General features: G+C 32.9%; 2 protein-coding genes across 2 annotated transcripts in view; one reads left to right on the top strand and one right to left on the bottom strand.

Moving 5' to 3' along the window:
* LOC144835812 (putative RNA-binding protein 19) overlaps positions 1–4,074 on the bottom strand; it is an 8,989-nt gene extending 4,915 nt beyond the window's left edge. The window contains exons 1-13 of the mRNA XM_078690908.1: positions 3,991–4,074; positions 3,564–3,746; positions 3,281–3,424; positions 2,990–3,034; positions 2,641–2,824; positions 2,288–2,400; positions 2,012–2,122; positions 1,700–1,786; positions 1,425–1,503; positions 1,053–1,124; positions 546–634; positions 331–369; positions 145–220 (exon numbers count right to left, since the gene is read on the bottom strand). Of these exons, the coding sequence (XP_078547034.1) occupies positions 145–220; positions 331–369; positions 546–634; positions 1,053–1,124; positions 1,425–1,503; positions 1,700–1,786; positions 2,012–2,122; positions 2,288–2,400; positions 2,641–2,824; positions 2,990–3,034; positions 3,281–3,424; positions 3,564–3,746; positions 3,991–4,026 (1,258 nt within the window). The 5' untranslated portion in view covers positions 4,027–4,074. The remainder of the gene's footprint in view (positions 1–144; positions 221–330; positions 370–545; positions 635–1,052; positions 1,125–1,424; positions 1,504–1,699; positions 1,787–2,011; positions 2,123–2,287; positions 2,401–2,640; positions 2,825–2,989; positions 3,035–3,280; positions 3,425–3,563; positions 3,747–3,990) is intronic.
* On the top strand, positions 3,996–16,003 carry LOC144835810 (ubiquitin-protein ligase E3B-like). Its single transcript, XM_078690904.1, has 25 exons — positions 3,996–4,308; positions 4,664–4,784; positions 4,943–5,007; positions 5,141–5,224; positions 5,784–5,888; positions 6,187–6,286; positions 6,421–6,589; positions 6,704–6,809; positions 7,066–7,251; positions 7,584–7,696; positions 7,946–8,097; positions 8,209–8,364; positions 8,901–9,069; positions 9,423–9,541; positions 9,960–10,071; positions 10,463–10,562; positions 10,820–10,939; positions 11,274–11,450; positions 11,982–12,089; positions 12,443–12,580; positions 12,672–12,796; positions 13,183–13,365; positions 13,891–14,002; positions 14,347–14,439; positions 14,942–16,003. Exons 1-25 carry the CDS (start codon positions 4,198–4,200, stop codon positions 15,131–15,133), a joined length of 3,216 nt encoding a protein of 1,071 aa, XP_078547030.1. The 5' UTR covers positions 3,996–4,197; the 3' UTR covers positions 15,134–16,003.

Here is a 16,003-nt window from a genome sequence, read left to right as displayed (position 1 = left end):
ATTTAGTTTCTTTTTTTGCTATGGATATATGATGTAATCATGGTATTCTGAAATAAAAAGATGAAAGAATGAATACTCTGTGAATACAGACATTTGGAATTGTTGTGGTACTATGTAATATTTATTGCATTAATATAATCTTACCATATTTACTAAATAATTCCTCAAGATCCTCCTCTTTGCAAATGTAAGCCAGGTTTCTGAGAAATAGACGTCCAGTCTGTAAAAAGTAATCAATAATGTTCATATTTTTCTCACATAAATCATATACTGCATTAATATTAATATCTATATTTTCTAGGAACCAATGTAAAAGATTATACAGTTTACCTCTGCAATGCTTTCTCCATGTTCTTCTAACTCAGCAGCCTGAAAATGTAAACACAACATTTTAAATTGGAGTTATTATTTATTTGTTTTAAGTATGCTACAAAACAAACATGTGAATTATAATTTGTTAACACAAATCTGTATTAATGGTGAAACAGGTAGTCATACGTGAACCTAGTCGTTTAAAAAAAAAAATTTAAAGATTGATAACACACCTTCTTTGCCCATGCTGGCTCCTGACGTGGTAGATTAAACGTTGATATGTTATTCTTGTCATCCACCATCAACTCAATATACCTTGTACCTGAAAGAGGTATTTAAAATGTGTTGGTGAATCTTAAGCTCTGTCTACACTATCAAACTAGTTTGACAAAAAAAGTGTGATGTGCCCAAATATAGTAGTGATATGACATCATCATGTCTATATATGGGCACATCACATTTTTTTGTCACATAAAATTTGATAGTGTAGACAGAGCTTTGAGTGTAAAATTAAATAAATGAGCACATAGAAAAAGTTAAGGTATATACAGTACATATTTATTTTCATTTTCAAGACTGAATACTGATATTGACAATTGGTACATATATATTACGATAATTGTTTTATGTTGATATAAAGTTTGCGGTACACCACGTGTGTTAGTTCTGAAAAGAACTGTTGAGTTTCTCTTTAAATTGTAGTTATTTAATTGTTTAAGAAATTAAATGAAACAACTAACCCATGTAATCTTTGTTTCTCTTCATAGCTTCATCCAAATCAGCTTTTGACGTCAAATCTACAAACACTGTGCCTATTAGTAAAAAGATACGATCAACACAAATTCGGGAAATTCCAAGGAAGCTCAGGAGACTGGCAAACTTCTGCCTACATATGTCTCATATATCTCTGTTTACATTTTCAAACTAGTTTGACAAAAAAAATGTGATGTGCCCAAATATCATAGTGATATACCCAAATATGGTAGTGATATATCCAAATAGGGTAGTGATATGACATCATCGTGTCCATATATGGGCACATCACATTTTGTTGTCACATAAAGTTTGATAGTGTAGACAGGGCTTTACATTCACGTCATTCAGTGTGTTACCTGTTTTTTGCCCTTTACTATTCTTAGGCATTCTTACTTCTGTTACTTTCAATGGTGCAAAGAATGTCTTTATGTCTTTCTGAAAAAAAAAACCCCAAGAAATATCAATATTTTATAAAACAATTATGTCAACGATAGTTTAAAATTGAAATGTCAGTATCCTAAAATATGGAAACAAATCATGTAAAGCATAATGTCTCAAAAAACATTTTATCCAGATATTTTATAAATAATTATGTCAACGATGGTTTTAAATTAAAATGTGAGTAGCCTACATCTTTAGCACTGAATGGTACACCACGCATTTTGATGGTAAATACTTCGCCGGTTGATTCTGACGTTTCTTCTGATTTCTTTGGATCCTGTAAGATGAAAGTGTCATATTTTCTGAGTTTACTAATAGCGGCACTGTAGCTTTGTGCTTTAATTTAATAATCAATTTAAAAGTTCTGGGTTCAAGTCAGGCTTTGTTCCTAGCATTCTCAACAATATTTGAAAATATTCAATAATAAGTTATTTTTAAAAGTTTGGGTTATTGAGTTAGTTTTAAAATAAATAAATACGTTTATTTCTTGTGTTTCTCTCACCTTTTTATTTGTTTTCTGTTGCTTAGCAACCTTTGTTTTCTCCTCCTCATCTTCACTTTCAGAATCTTCTGAAGAACTTGGTGAGGTCTGTTTAACCTTACTTTTAAGATACTACGTAAAAAAAGCAAAACAATATTTCAAATAGTATACACCAAGAACTGTAACTCAGTTTTAGCTCTCAGTTTAAAATATATTTATTTGACATTTGTTTTATAAATTATTTGAATATGTTATTAATAAATAATATGAATGTATGTATTACAATATATAACTTACATCTAGATCAGACAAGCCCTTTTTATTGGCTGTTTTACTTTTTTCTTTAGTTTCGTCTACAGTGTTTACTTCAGGCTGTTCCATCTCCTCTACAGAATCTTCATCTTCACTTTCTATAGAGAGAAAACAAATTAGCTTTTGTCAAGTACAGAAATGAAATAAATGTGTTATAAACAAGATACCAACTCACAAATACGATATGCCTACAGCTATGTCTACAATAACAAACGTTATGTGACAAAAAAAAATGTGCCCAAATATGGTAGTGATATGCCCAAATATGGTAGTGATATGACATAATCATGTCCATATATGGGCACATATTGATGTTACCAATTAAAAATAATATTTACCACTTGTTTGCTCATCTGAGTCTTCTTCTTCACTTTCTTTCTGTGGTGCCGGCCTCCTCGTCTTTTTCTCACGACCTGGGTCACTTTCTTTCACCCCTGCTACCAAATCATTACCCCAGACACGAGATTTATTACCTGTCTGATGCAATGCAAGAAACTCTTCCAGCTCTACATCTTTCTTCTCCTAAAATAAAGTAAAAATACCATAAAATTAATGACTCATAACAATGGATTTTATTAAATATTTGAGCCACAGGTCGGTTTAATCATCGCCTGAATATGATTAAATTAATACAGTAGAGTTCAAAACATAAATATACATATGGTACCATTTAAAAATAAAACTAACCTCATTCTCCTCAGTTTCTAGGGTATCTTCTTTATTCTTCTTAGCCTGAAAAAGTAAATGAATTATCAAAATGATAATTTCTAAAAACGCTATATTTATTTATAAATATAAGTGCTTATACAGAGTAATTAGATTGTAATGAGTATAATTACAATCAGTATAACAGGAGCATATGTAAAACAAGTGCAATATCTATACCTTATATGTTTTTTATCCTGTCTAAATATGTTTTGAAATAAATACATATGCACAACATAGTATACAAATATTTATTTGTAAATGTTAATTTACTTTTCCTTTCTTTTCTTTTTCTTCATTTTCCAATTTGTGTTTTTCATGTTTTTTATGCCTCGCTTTGTACGCTGAACTCTCGCTTGAGTACTTGCTCCAGGGTCTCTCTGCGTTTGGATCGCCAATTGATTTACATATTTCAACCTAAAAATGTGGGTGAGAAAAATATATTGGCATAAATATGTACAATAATTGAATTACGGAAGTTTTGAGCTGTTTTTATCTGAGATTGAATGTTTTTTTACATTAAAGTTTCAACATAATGATGAATCCATAATCTAACCTGCAATCGTGATGAATCCAGAAATGTCTTGTTGAAGAAGTTTACGGCTTTCTCCGCCTCTGCGTTGCTTCTGTAGCCGACGAATGCAAATTGACGGAATTTTCCCGATTTTGTGTATTTCAACTGCAAGTCTGTAATTTCACCAATTTTACCAAAAGTATCTTTTATTTTGTCTTCTTTTATCTAAACAAGAAACAAGTACATGAACCCGGTCAACAATTTTAGGCTAGGCCTGTCAGATCGTACTCTCCTTCTATCAAAAAAGGAAGGAGGATGACTCTAAACTGGTGAATACGAACACAAATCTACACCTCCGACGGGCCTAGCCTAAATAGGTAAAATTGTCAGGTTTTAAGTCATTATAAACACATTAAATGAAGTCAAAGTTATCAATAATATTCTATTTCAATAATAAAAAAACACAAACCCGTTTTGGCAAATTTTTAACGACTATACGAGACATAATTACTGCTCACATGTGGATCACTTGTTGACACATGGAATTCGCCACAGGAAAAGTAGCTGACGACGGAAGTAGTATTAGGCTTTAGGGGGCGCTAGACCAGTCAAAACAAAAAAATAATAATGGGAGAAAAAAGTGTTATGATTCTTTTTAACAACATTTAGTTTCATCATGTTTAGTAAAACAGATTTAAACAAACTATCTGCTCTTGAGAAAGCAAGAGCAGCCCGTGATGAACGAGCTCAGAATAGATCTCGAGAAAATGCAGCTGTTCTAATTCAGGTAGGCTTTTAAGGCTAGGCTAGGCCTGACGCTGGTTATTTTTTTTAAAGATTGTCCTGCCTGCTTGGCTTGTTTTATACCGGGGATCATGTTACTCCTATTCTCGGAAATTTAGGCTTAGCCTAGAAGAAAGTTGTCTAGCCTGTTAATGCAGTTGTGCTCATTATATGTACTATATATAGTTGCGCATTGGCATGAACATTATTACAAGAACCCTCTATTTGTATGCCCCCAATTTTATTTACAGTTTTTAGGATGTTCCTTTAAATTTCATGAAGCGAAAAAAGATTTTAATTAATATATATTATAGGCTCGTAACACGTTAAAGTAACAAAACTCATTCTTATCTTTGCAGGCAGTTGTGAGAGGATTCATCTGCAGAAGAAGATTTAGAAAAGATCTGTTGAAAGACATCGATAGAATTATTGCTCCATTTTCAAATGGTCAACCTAAAACCAAGCCTCAATTTTACACAGGTTAAAATTATAAATATTGTTTGTTGGTTCTCTTTTCATGTACATTATACAATAGTTTGGAGAATAATATATTAATTCACAATTGAGAATCGAACGTGGCACTGTCGCTAAATATTTAAAAATTATATCATAAATACATTTGTTCTTTTTTTCCTTAGCTGTGGAAACATTTTCAGCCATCAAGAAATTTTGGCATGTTTTTAAATCAAATGAAGATAAACAGGTATAAAATATAGTTTGTACTGACATTAAATAAATGATTTTGATAGATATGGAATAATATTTTATTAAAGTTTAGAACCATGGGACAAAGGCTGAACACCTTTTGATCAAATGTAAATCTTGTTTGTCAACAGAGATTTGAGGCGATGTGTAGCTACATCAATGCTTGTATGATGTACGGTGAAAGCATGGGGAATGATGTCGCGGCAAATGCAAAGGTTAGTATCAAGCTATCATCATTCAATCATCTTTTCCCAAATAATAGCACGAAACTCTGCTCAGTTTATTGTGTATCAGAATTGACACTATTCAAAGTTGTGTGTTGTGTTTAGTTCTGGAAAGTATTCCACTCAATGCTCAATTTACTGGCCGTTACTTTGAGGTGTGAACAATGAGTTGACTTTGTTTCAGTTCCTTGTCAGCTTAAGCTAACCTTAAGGTCCCAAAGGTACTGAAATTGAAAAAAAAGTTACTTTGCAATTTTGAATAATGAGCAAATGTAAAATGAGCCAGTCACTCAATAACCACCCTATTTATATTAATCCTGGATGTGTCATTACCCTATACTAGTTTAAACATTAAAATTAGAATTACAATGTTAAATGTATTATTCTTAGTCCTCAAGCTTAACTGGAAACTGAGGACATTTGAATTGGGTCCTCCACGGACCCACGACAGCCAGCAGTGCAGCGCCTACCAGATCAGCACACACATTTTAATATAATTTTTGTTTTTTTCGTGGTTTAATGACAGTGTTGTTTTTTGTTTTTACTTTAGTACTGGTATGTGTCGCTAGCATTATCCAAACAACATGTGTTGTCATGGATACAACAAGTGAAAAGCATACTGTGGCAGTGTTGCTTATATTTGAAGAAACTTAAGGTAAGAGGAAACATGATATCACAACGTTCAATGCTAGTATGTTCTAACCTCATGGAAAAACATGAAGAGAGAATGTTGTAAAAGTTCATAAGACAAAACATTTGTTATCAGATAAAGAACTCTTTTAGGGTTTAATATCAATCAGCCAGTAAATTCAAGCATATACAATTGTTTACATCTCCTTATTGTTAAAAATGAAAAATAATAATTACAATATTCAACTTAAAAATTACAAAATAAAATGCTTTTGCTTTTTACAAGGTTGTTATTTCATTAGTTGTTATTTTACATTTTTCAGCCAGATTCACCAACCGATAGTAAGATAATGAGCATTTATCTTCGTTTGCTCATCATGTTCACAGACGCCTCATCATGGAAGATATTGAAGATGACTGGAGGTAAGTTGCAATAATATCAAAGTCTATCAGTCACTATTATGAAAACTATGATGGTTTTTGAAACATTTTCATTCTGTAATTAGTCAGAAACCTTTCTATTGGTTGAAAGTTTTGTCTTTTTATTTGTATAACAGGTGAAGCGTTGAGAACCAGTATGAACCAGCTTTGTGCTAACATCATAGGACATCTGAACAGCAAAGGGTTCTACCCTATGCTACAATGTCTACTGTTAAAAGGCTTAGCAAGAAAGAAACCCTCGTTCACACATGCAGCTCTCTCAGCTATATTCACACTTTCCATCAGGTAAATGAATGTTTCTTGACCTTTATTGACCTTTATTCATAGGTCACCTAAAAAGTACTGCTAGTTTTAGCAAAAACTTGACTGATTAATAATTGATTGATGATTGATTTTTAGACCTGTTGTAATCACTAAATGTTCGGATAATTTGATGTCATTATTTATACTCTATATAATGTCAGTACCTGGGTTTATTTTTCACCTTCAAACAACAAGTAAAGAGGTAAGTAAAAATTATTTTTTTTATTAACATTTTGTTACATCATCTTGTTTATGGAACCTTAATCTCAGCAGACTAGATCTTGATCTAGATCTTTTTTGTTTTATTAGTTATATTTACTCAAATATAAACCCATCTATAAATTTGGAGTAATCTTGATACAAGATGTTTCATGCTGGTCCTCAAATATAAGCCCACTCATTAAACTTGACCTGATTATTTAAATATTCTTAATCTGAGATGTTTCTCTTTTTCCCAGAGTATAACAATTCTGCAAACAGAAAACATGTTTAAGCATATACTGGATTATTTAAGCTTAGACCAGAACACACGAATCATCTTTAACTCATTGGAAGGGAACTACGCCCTCTGTCTTCTCGCAAACATCGTCTACTTAGGATATATAGAACAAGATAAGCTGACTACTAAGGTTGCTTGTTTTACGGTAAGTACAAGTACAAACTGATACTTTATTTTATCTGTTATAAAACTGTAAAGGCAAATTAAAAGTGTTTACACAGACAAGTGCTAACGGTAATAAAAATATAGAATCTATGTTATTCCTATTTACACACAACAGGTGGTTTCCGCTCAGGATAGATACAGATTCTACGTGGGAAAGCTACGCGGTTTTCCGCTTACCGTTTGTTACTGCTTGTCTGTGTAAATTGGCAGTAATTTGTTCCAAAATAAATTAAGAAACAGACTCCCTATATTTTGTTCCTGAAGAAAAAGATATTGCCATTAATATTATCATTGTTATTATTATTTTTAAAGAGAGTTGTACATTGCTTGTTGATGCATTGTCAGAATTATGTTGGTAAAAAGAAGTCAAATACGTCCCAATGGCACCCAGTGCTGGGCTGGTTCTCACAATCAATAGATCACAGGTATGAATAAGAATATGTAAAGCCCTGTCTACACCATCAAATCAGTTTGATGTTCCCAAATATGGTAATGATATGCTTAAATATAATAGTGATATGACATCATCATGTCCATATATGGAACATCACATTTTTTGTCACATAGTGTAGACAGAGCTTTAATACATCATTTACAAAAAAATTTAAATGACTAAATTCTAATTTGTATTATTTTCATTGTAACATTATTTGAATATTTCTTGATATTTTTAGCTTACATGAATCAATGGAGTATGTGGTAAAACAACTCAGCAAGCTGTGGAGTCGTGTCATAGTTCAAGCGCTTTTCGGTGATGCGTTAAAGTCAGCTGAAGCATCTGCTGCCGCTGAACAAGAGAGGATTGCACAAAAAGTACAACCAAAAGGTTTGAGAAGCTCAATTTTTTTTTTTGAAGACTTGTAAACCGCACATAAACAACTCTTTTGACAAGATCTTTTTGTTATTGACTGTTTCAATTGTTTTTTTATTTGCTTAGGATTATTAAAGAAACTCCAGCGCACTTCTTTAAAGTTGTCGTCTCGTCCTACTAAGAGTCTAAATGCACCTGAGGTGGTCACCGTTTGTGGTGTTTGTGACATGTTCCAAACGGCAATGTCAACGCTTACTGAAATCAAGGCCAATATATTGTCAGGTATGCTCTACTAAACCATATGTCTCACTACGCAGAGGTCTTTGTTCTGAAATGGATCCTCTTATCTTAACACCACCTAGAACCAGCTTTAAATCCGTGTCTAAGAGCTTCTTTGCTCAGGCACCAGATATCTGGAACCAACTTCCTCATTCCATCCGTTAAACTCCATCCCCTTTTCAATTCAAATCTCTTCTGAAAACTTACCTATTTCAATAGTTATTCCTTTCATGTTGCGCTGTGAGAATCCGGTAAAAAGCGCTTTAATAATTTTTCGATATTATTATTTATTATTCAAGCACATGAAAGTGAAATGAAATCCATATGTAATACTATATCAAAAAAGGATAATAATCTCAAAATCCTTTGGTGAGATTCGAACCAATGACCTCTTGCTCACAAGATGAACACTTTATGTAGTGACTATTAATCACAACCATACATACTTAATCATACAGTAGTATACAAATTAATTGTGATGCATGAGAGAGCATAATTGGTCCTCATGAATAACCGATAACAATTTTAAATGTTTTTAGGATTAACATACATGGATAATCTGTTACCTAGCCTTTGGCACTTCATCACTGATCTCGGTCCTAACAGCGGTATTAAGTTGTTTCTAGAAAGTCTCAACTCAAGCGTAGAATCTCAACCAATCTTGTCCTTATTAATGTTCTTCTGCGATTGCTCAAGTTATCTAATTACGTAAGTAGACATTTAATTTGAATTCTTTTGTTTCTAAGCTCTGTCTACACTATCAAACTTTATGTGACGACAAAATAAATGTGATGTGCCCATATATGGACATGTTGATGTCATATAACTACCATATTTGGGCATATCATTACCATAGTGTAGACAGAGCCTTAAACATTTATTTAGATAATGATGGCACAAAACATACAATATTAATATTTCGTTGTCGACATGCCAAAACCAGCCAGAGGTGGATTCTTGTCTCATTAGGACAGAAGAACAAAAAGTCCACCATGACAGGTCAAAGATTGTCTGTGTTGTTTGTTATAATGTCTTGTTTTGGTGGGGTTTTTTTTTCATAGAATTCTTGATGATGTTGAACTTTACGAACATCAGAAACCGTTCAAATTAGATGATTTGATAAATATGTCATCATTTCTCAACATGTTTGTTTATAAAATGATCTGGGAACATAACATAGGTGAGTAGATGTTGTATCATTTTATTACACTCAGGTGTATAAATGGGTACCCGGTTAGATCAAGACACAACTTTGTGCTGATTACTAGCTGCATTATGGGAGTATGTTTCCATACGTGTTTAATAAAAAAAATCACAAAAAAATGTGAAGCGCTTAGAATCATTGTGTAATAATGGTAATTTTTCTATACTGAATACATTAGTTTTACCATAATAATAATAATGAGGCTTGGTTTCCACTTACTAGACGCAATGCAAGGATGTAACGCAACACAAAGTGATTTGACCAATCACAAGTGATAGATTATTCGAACAGTCGCATGTGATTGGTCAACTCGTTTGTGTTGCGTCCATGTCCTTGCTCTGCGTCCTAGTGGGAACCAAGCTTAATACTTAGCCCTGTGCTTTTGTTGTTTCAGACTCCAACAGCAGACAGCATTCGTTGTTTGTGTCCACACATCCACTGCTGATGATATTGCATCAACGTGATGCTAGACGCTCATTCGCACCAGACAATCATTGGCTTATCAAGTTAGTACATAAATAGTGTAATGTTTTTGAGATAATTTGTTTATCAAGTTAGTACATACTGATAATGATTTTGAGACAATGCATAGATATGTTTTTTTATATTAAAAATTCTTCCTAGATCTTGTTATCTTTTGTTTACTTATTTAAGCTTGCCTACACTATCAAACTTTATGTGACAAAAAAAATGTGATGTGCCCATATATGGACATGATGATGTCATATCACTACCATATTTGGGCAGATCACACTTGTTTTTGTCAAACTAGTTTGATAGTGTAGACAGAGCCTAAGCAATATTACTACTTTTCTACATTTTTTTTCAAAACAATTCTGGTTGGTCAAACGTATTATTTTGTTTTTCGGAAATTTTGTAATTTTTTCTTATTCACAGAGATTTGAAAATGAGCTTATTTAGAAACGAGCTGGAACGAGGAAGTAAGCGAGCCAAACGTGTTCTCCAAATTATTCCACATATAATCCCACACATAGAGGTAAGCAACATTGGTATTCTATGCAGTTAGCAATATGTAAACATCATTTGTGTAATTTTTCTGGCTGTTTTACTTTATCATTCTGATTAAGCTTTTTGCTTATTTTTATTTTGTATCTCCAGCCACTGATACCCACAGCATTGTCATTTTTTCAGTAATTTGCCTTTAAATTTATGTTTTATTTTATGTGCATAACTATTTTTTGAGTAAATAAAAGAAGAATGAAGAAAAAATGACATTTAATTTCTTTATTTCAGCGTGTCATATTATTCCATAGGAAGGTTGGCGACGAGAAAAAAGAATTGGGCTTAGTAGAAACAGCCGGTATTATGCCACACTCAACTTTAATTACGATACATCGTAATCAGTTGGTAGAGGTACGTAGCCTGTAGATATATGTATGTGCAGTCCCTCTCTCTTTCGTGATGTTTTTTAAATGTGATACAATCAAACCTCCCAATGCAGGACGCATTTGGACTGGCCTGGTTTCCAGAATTTGTTTAAAAAAGTATTTGGATCTTCTTAGAAATCAAGTCTGGTTTTGGGAGAGTCCGGAGCCGTATCGAAAGCTATTTTTTTACTCCTTTTCACATATTGTACTGTTTATGTATGATGTGAATAAAATTAAATTTAAAGTAATTAGAAACTCTGTATTTTCAGAAATGCTGTCAGATTGTACCTTAACTATTATTGCTGTATTAATATTATTAGGATGGTTACCATGCGATAAGCCAGATGGAGGGAAAATCCTTGAAAGGAACCCTTAGGATTAAGTTTGTGAATCGTCAGGGTCTTGAGGAAGCTGGTATCGACCAAGATGGTGTTTTCAAAGAGTTCCTGGAAGAAATTATTAAGAAAGTCTTTGATCCTGAGCTGAATCTTTTTAAGGTAGTTTCTTAAAAGTAGCTTAAGGCTTTCAACAGCGAAGTAATAAATCTTATGTTTTTGAGTTTTTAAAAGTTGTTTACAGACCTACAAACATTGTTCTGGAATCTTCTTTTTATTGGTAAGGTTTTTAAAGAGTCTTTAGTGTTGTCCTGTGGTTGTCCAGTATTGACCTAGAGTTTCTTAAAAGACCACAGAATATTACGCCTCAGTCTCTTAGGTCACCTACACTATAAAGGACAAGTTACACAGATTTCCGCTCAGGATAGATACAGATTCTACTGTTACCGCTTGTCTGCGTAAATTGGTCTTAATCCTTTCTTAACTACTATATAAAATGTCTATAAATCCTTTTTGCTAAAGCTCTACACTTCAAACTTTATGTGAAAAAAAAAATGTGATGTGCCCATATATGGACATGATGATATCACTACCATATTTGTACATAGAACTACCATATTTGGGTACATCACACTTTTTTTTTTCAAACTATAGTTTGATACTGTAGACAGGGCTTTATTTCATTATTCACAGCACACAGAAGATCAAAGGTTGTATCCAAGCCCGACGTCTTCTGTTCATGAGAATCATCTGCAGTTGTTTAGATTTGTGGGCAGAATGCTTGCTAAGGCGATTTATGAGGTAACTAACTCCCTCATAGTTCTACCAATTAAATATTCCTAAAGCAAACAATATTCAGGGGAAGATCCAGGATTATAGATTAGGGGGCGCGGGGGATAACTATTTCAGGGTTTAGAGCTGCAGAAAAACAAAAATAGTCATTATTTTATTATTAAGACATGGCTGTTAAATTTTAAGGGGCGGAGAAGGGGATTGGGGGCTAAAGTCTGTTTACCCTCCACCTAAATCCGTGCCTGATATTAATTACCTAAATCAAACTTATCAATTATAAATATTAAAGAAACAGAGTTATAATATTTAAATGTTTCTTTGTTTACTTTGCAAAAATTATTTACATGTTTCATTTTTTTTAGGGGATAGTAGTAGAAGTTCCGTTTGCGTCGTTTTTCTTGAGTCAAATGGTCGACCATCAACACAGCGCCCTCTACAGTCCTCTTGATGAACTTTCTTCGATGGATAAAGACCTATTTAAGAATCTGTCATTTTTAAAAGTAAGTTATAACTTCTCAATAAGAATTCATTATTTTTCATTCAATGCTCTATTTTGATTTTTCATGTAAAAATCTTATCTTATTTTATTAGCATTATGATGAGGACATAGCAGATCTTGACCTTGTGTTCTCGTACGACGAGGATTTAATGGGCAAAATTATCACCCATGAGTTGATACCAGGGGGTAAAGCAATAGCAGTAACCAATGAAAACAAGTAAGTCAAGTAACTCATTTTAAACACCATTGTACATACCTGGAAGTCAATTGGTCCTGAATATACTGGACATCTGACCGTGATCAGGATCCTGCAGTATATACAATACAATACTTTATACTGTCGAATATACATGAGTACATACATATGGAAAATTGATTGGTTCCAGTGTAAATAAATAATTACAATATACAATAAGTTACATTACAAAATTGACCATTCATACTTTGATCACACATGTGATCACATCTGTTGGACTTGCATCACACTACAGCAGTTGTTATTAGATAATTTAGTAAAAGTATATTTTGTAGAATGGAGAATTAAAAAAACATTTGATCTAACATATTATTTGCTTACGTTGCTTTTGTCCTGATTATTTTAAGAATTCGCTACATTCATATGATGGCGCACTTCAAAATGTGTCGTCAAATCCGAGAGCAGGTGGCAGCATTTAAGAAGGGATTTTGCTCGGTTGTAAATCCTGATTGGTTGTCATGGTTCACTACTCCGGAGCTTCAAAGATTGATATCGGGAGACAACGTGGCAATTGACCTATCTGACCTCAAGTAAGTCTCACATCTTGTGTATTCGCTTATGCAAGAATATGTACGAGTATAGGAAACTTAGTAATGCATGACTGAGCAGCAATCAAGTAATTGGTTAATAATAAGATTTAAAAATGACTAAAGCCTGTTTTAAGCTCTGTCTACACTATCAAACTAGTTTGACAAAAAAAAGTGTGATGTGCCCAAATATGAGTGATATGTCCAAATATGGTAGTGATATAACATCATCATGTTCATATATGGGCACATCAAATTTTTTGTCACATAAAGTTAGATAGACAGAGCTTTACACTAGGCGAATGTTTTTGCAGACTCTTTTTTCCCATATGCTTGTCATCTATTTAATTTACATTTTTGAAGAAATTATTAGTTAAGGTGTTACATTTTTTATATTGTGTTTTAAATTGTATTGTATCTATGTTTCTAAGCTCAGGAAAACAAATATCATGTATGTTATATTTTGTAAAAATAAATTGAATCTTGAATCTTAAAGTTTGTAATTTTCTTGTTTCATCTATTTTGCAGAAAGCATGTGTTGTATTATGGTGGATTCCATAGTGGCCACAAAGTTGTTGTCTGGTTGTGGGACATCCTTGAAAAAGACTTCAACAAGGAAGAACGAGCTCTTTTCTTGAAGGTAGGTCATCAAAATACAATTATTGTTATAGACGCCTAAGTTTAACTTTTCAAATGGGTGGTTGCTGTTTGCTAAGGACAACCAGCCAGATTGCCCTCTAAATGAAATGTCTCTTGAAAATGACTTTATTTAGTAAGCAATCAATCAATCAATCAAAATCAATTTATTCCATAAAACTAAGGATATGTACACAGATGTCATCAACCAGTTATGGAAAAGGGAACTCAAAATAAGGAAAGCTTTTAAGTCAAGACCCTTTAAAAAAAGTTATTTATATCAATATGACTTTTAAAAGCTAAAATTATTATTTTATTGATTTTTTTTGGTCTTTCGTTTACACTCAGTTTGTCACCAGTTGTTCTAAGCCGCCATTATTGGGATTTATCCACCTCCAGCCACCGTTCTCTATTAGATGCGTGGAAGTTAGCGATGACCAGGTAACTGAGAATTTACATTATAGTCAATCTTCTCCTTTTTAGAAGTTTTTAGTTCATAATTTTACTCTTTCCATGTTGCTGTTTTTTGTATTTCTACCAAGAAACCAACGTCATTGTAGAGCTACTTGTATATGGATGGATGACTTAATAATAAAATCTTAATTTAAATCTGCCATTCCTGTTCTCCATTCCCTATCTTAGAATTGTACATGTATACGTAACTGATAAAAATCACACTTATCATTCATCTACACAGGGTTGCCTAAAGCTCTGTCTACACTATCAAACTTTATGTGACAAAAAAATGTGATGTGCCCATATGTTGACATGATGATGTTACATCATTACCATATTTGGGCATATCACTACCATATTTTGGCATATCACTACCATATTTTGGCATATCACTACCATATTCGGGAACATCCTTGTAGACAGAGTTAACAAATTAATAATTTCATCAACTTTTGTGAACTGATATGTTTGACTTTATTTACCACAGGATACGGGTGATACTTTAGGTAGTGTGGTACGCGGATTCCTCGGCATTCACCGTCGAGATCCTGTAGGGCGTCTTCCTACATCGTCCACATGCTTCAACCTTCTTAAACTACCAAACTACTCAAAGAAAAGTACTCTGAAAGACAAGTTGCGGTATGCCATCACTAGTGGAACTGGCTTTGAATTATCATGAAGCAGAGAAAGAGATCTTTATTATTGTGTCAATATAAATTTGATTTTGTCTGTATCGAAATTTGTTATCATTTATATATATGCCCTGTTGGACAATGAATGTAATATTTAGAACATATTAGCAAAATTGGGAGAATTTGACATGTTTTTTTTTACAAGGGAATTCATTTAGGTCACGCACCTGCTAGTGACGAGAGAGATAAATGATGACTGTAAATTGTTCGCTTGTGTTCCAAAACCTGTTATAGGATTTGTGTGGACTGCGTTATTTGTACCTCCAGCACTGATGAAGGGCTAGTGTTGCTCTGCTAACTTTTCTGGCTGTTTTACTTATAATCGTTTTGATTTAGCTTTTCGCTTTTTTTTTTGTATCTTCATTGAGATCCAGCCACTGATACCCACAGCATTGTCATTTTTTCAGTAATTTGCCTTTGGATTTACCTCCAGCTTTAGGTAAACATGTACTGTTCAATAGCCATACTAATGCATGATTACTTTCTATTCTGCATTATTTTTAGTATTGTATTAAATTATATAAAACCATTATAAAAGATAACGATATTATAAAAGATATGGAAATATTTCAGTTACAAAGGTATGATGTATAGGTTGGGGGGAGGGCTAGAAATAAGGGCGTGAAATGAATTGAGAATCTTCATTACTTATAGATTTTACTATACTTATACTTATTTTATTATAATAATATTGAATGGAAATGTTGTAATATAGTTTTTATAAGGCTTGATATACATAATAGATCTAATATTGATAGAGAAATTTGTATATTATATGGTGCAATTGTGTATGTTAATATACAGAGAAAAGGGATGCCTATAATATGGTACTTTCTGCATGAGAATAAATAAAAATG

This window comes from Antedon bifida, chromosome 2 (genome assembly GCF_963402885.1).
Source record: "Antedon bifida chromosome 2, ecAntBifi1.1, whole genome shotgun sequence".
Taxonomy (NCBI): Eukaryota; Metazoa; Echinodermata; class Crinoidea; order Comatulida; family Antedonidae; genus Antedon; species Antedon bifida.
This window is presented reverse-complemented; position numbering and strand designations above follow the sequence as displayed.

Coding starts and splice junctions, on each gene's coding strand:
- LOC144835810 (XM_078690904.1), top strand. CDS start 4,198: ATGTTTAGTAAAACAGATTTAAACAAACTATCTGCTCTTGAGAAAGCA. Junction 5,008..5,140: donor AATCAAATGAAGATAAACAG/GTATAAAATATA, acceptor GTTTGTCAACAG/AGATTTGAGGCGATGTGTAG. Junction 10,563..10,819: donor ATATAATCCCACACATAGAG/GTAAGCAACATT, acceptor TCTTTATTTCAG/CGTGTCATATTATTCCATAG.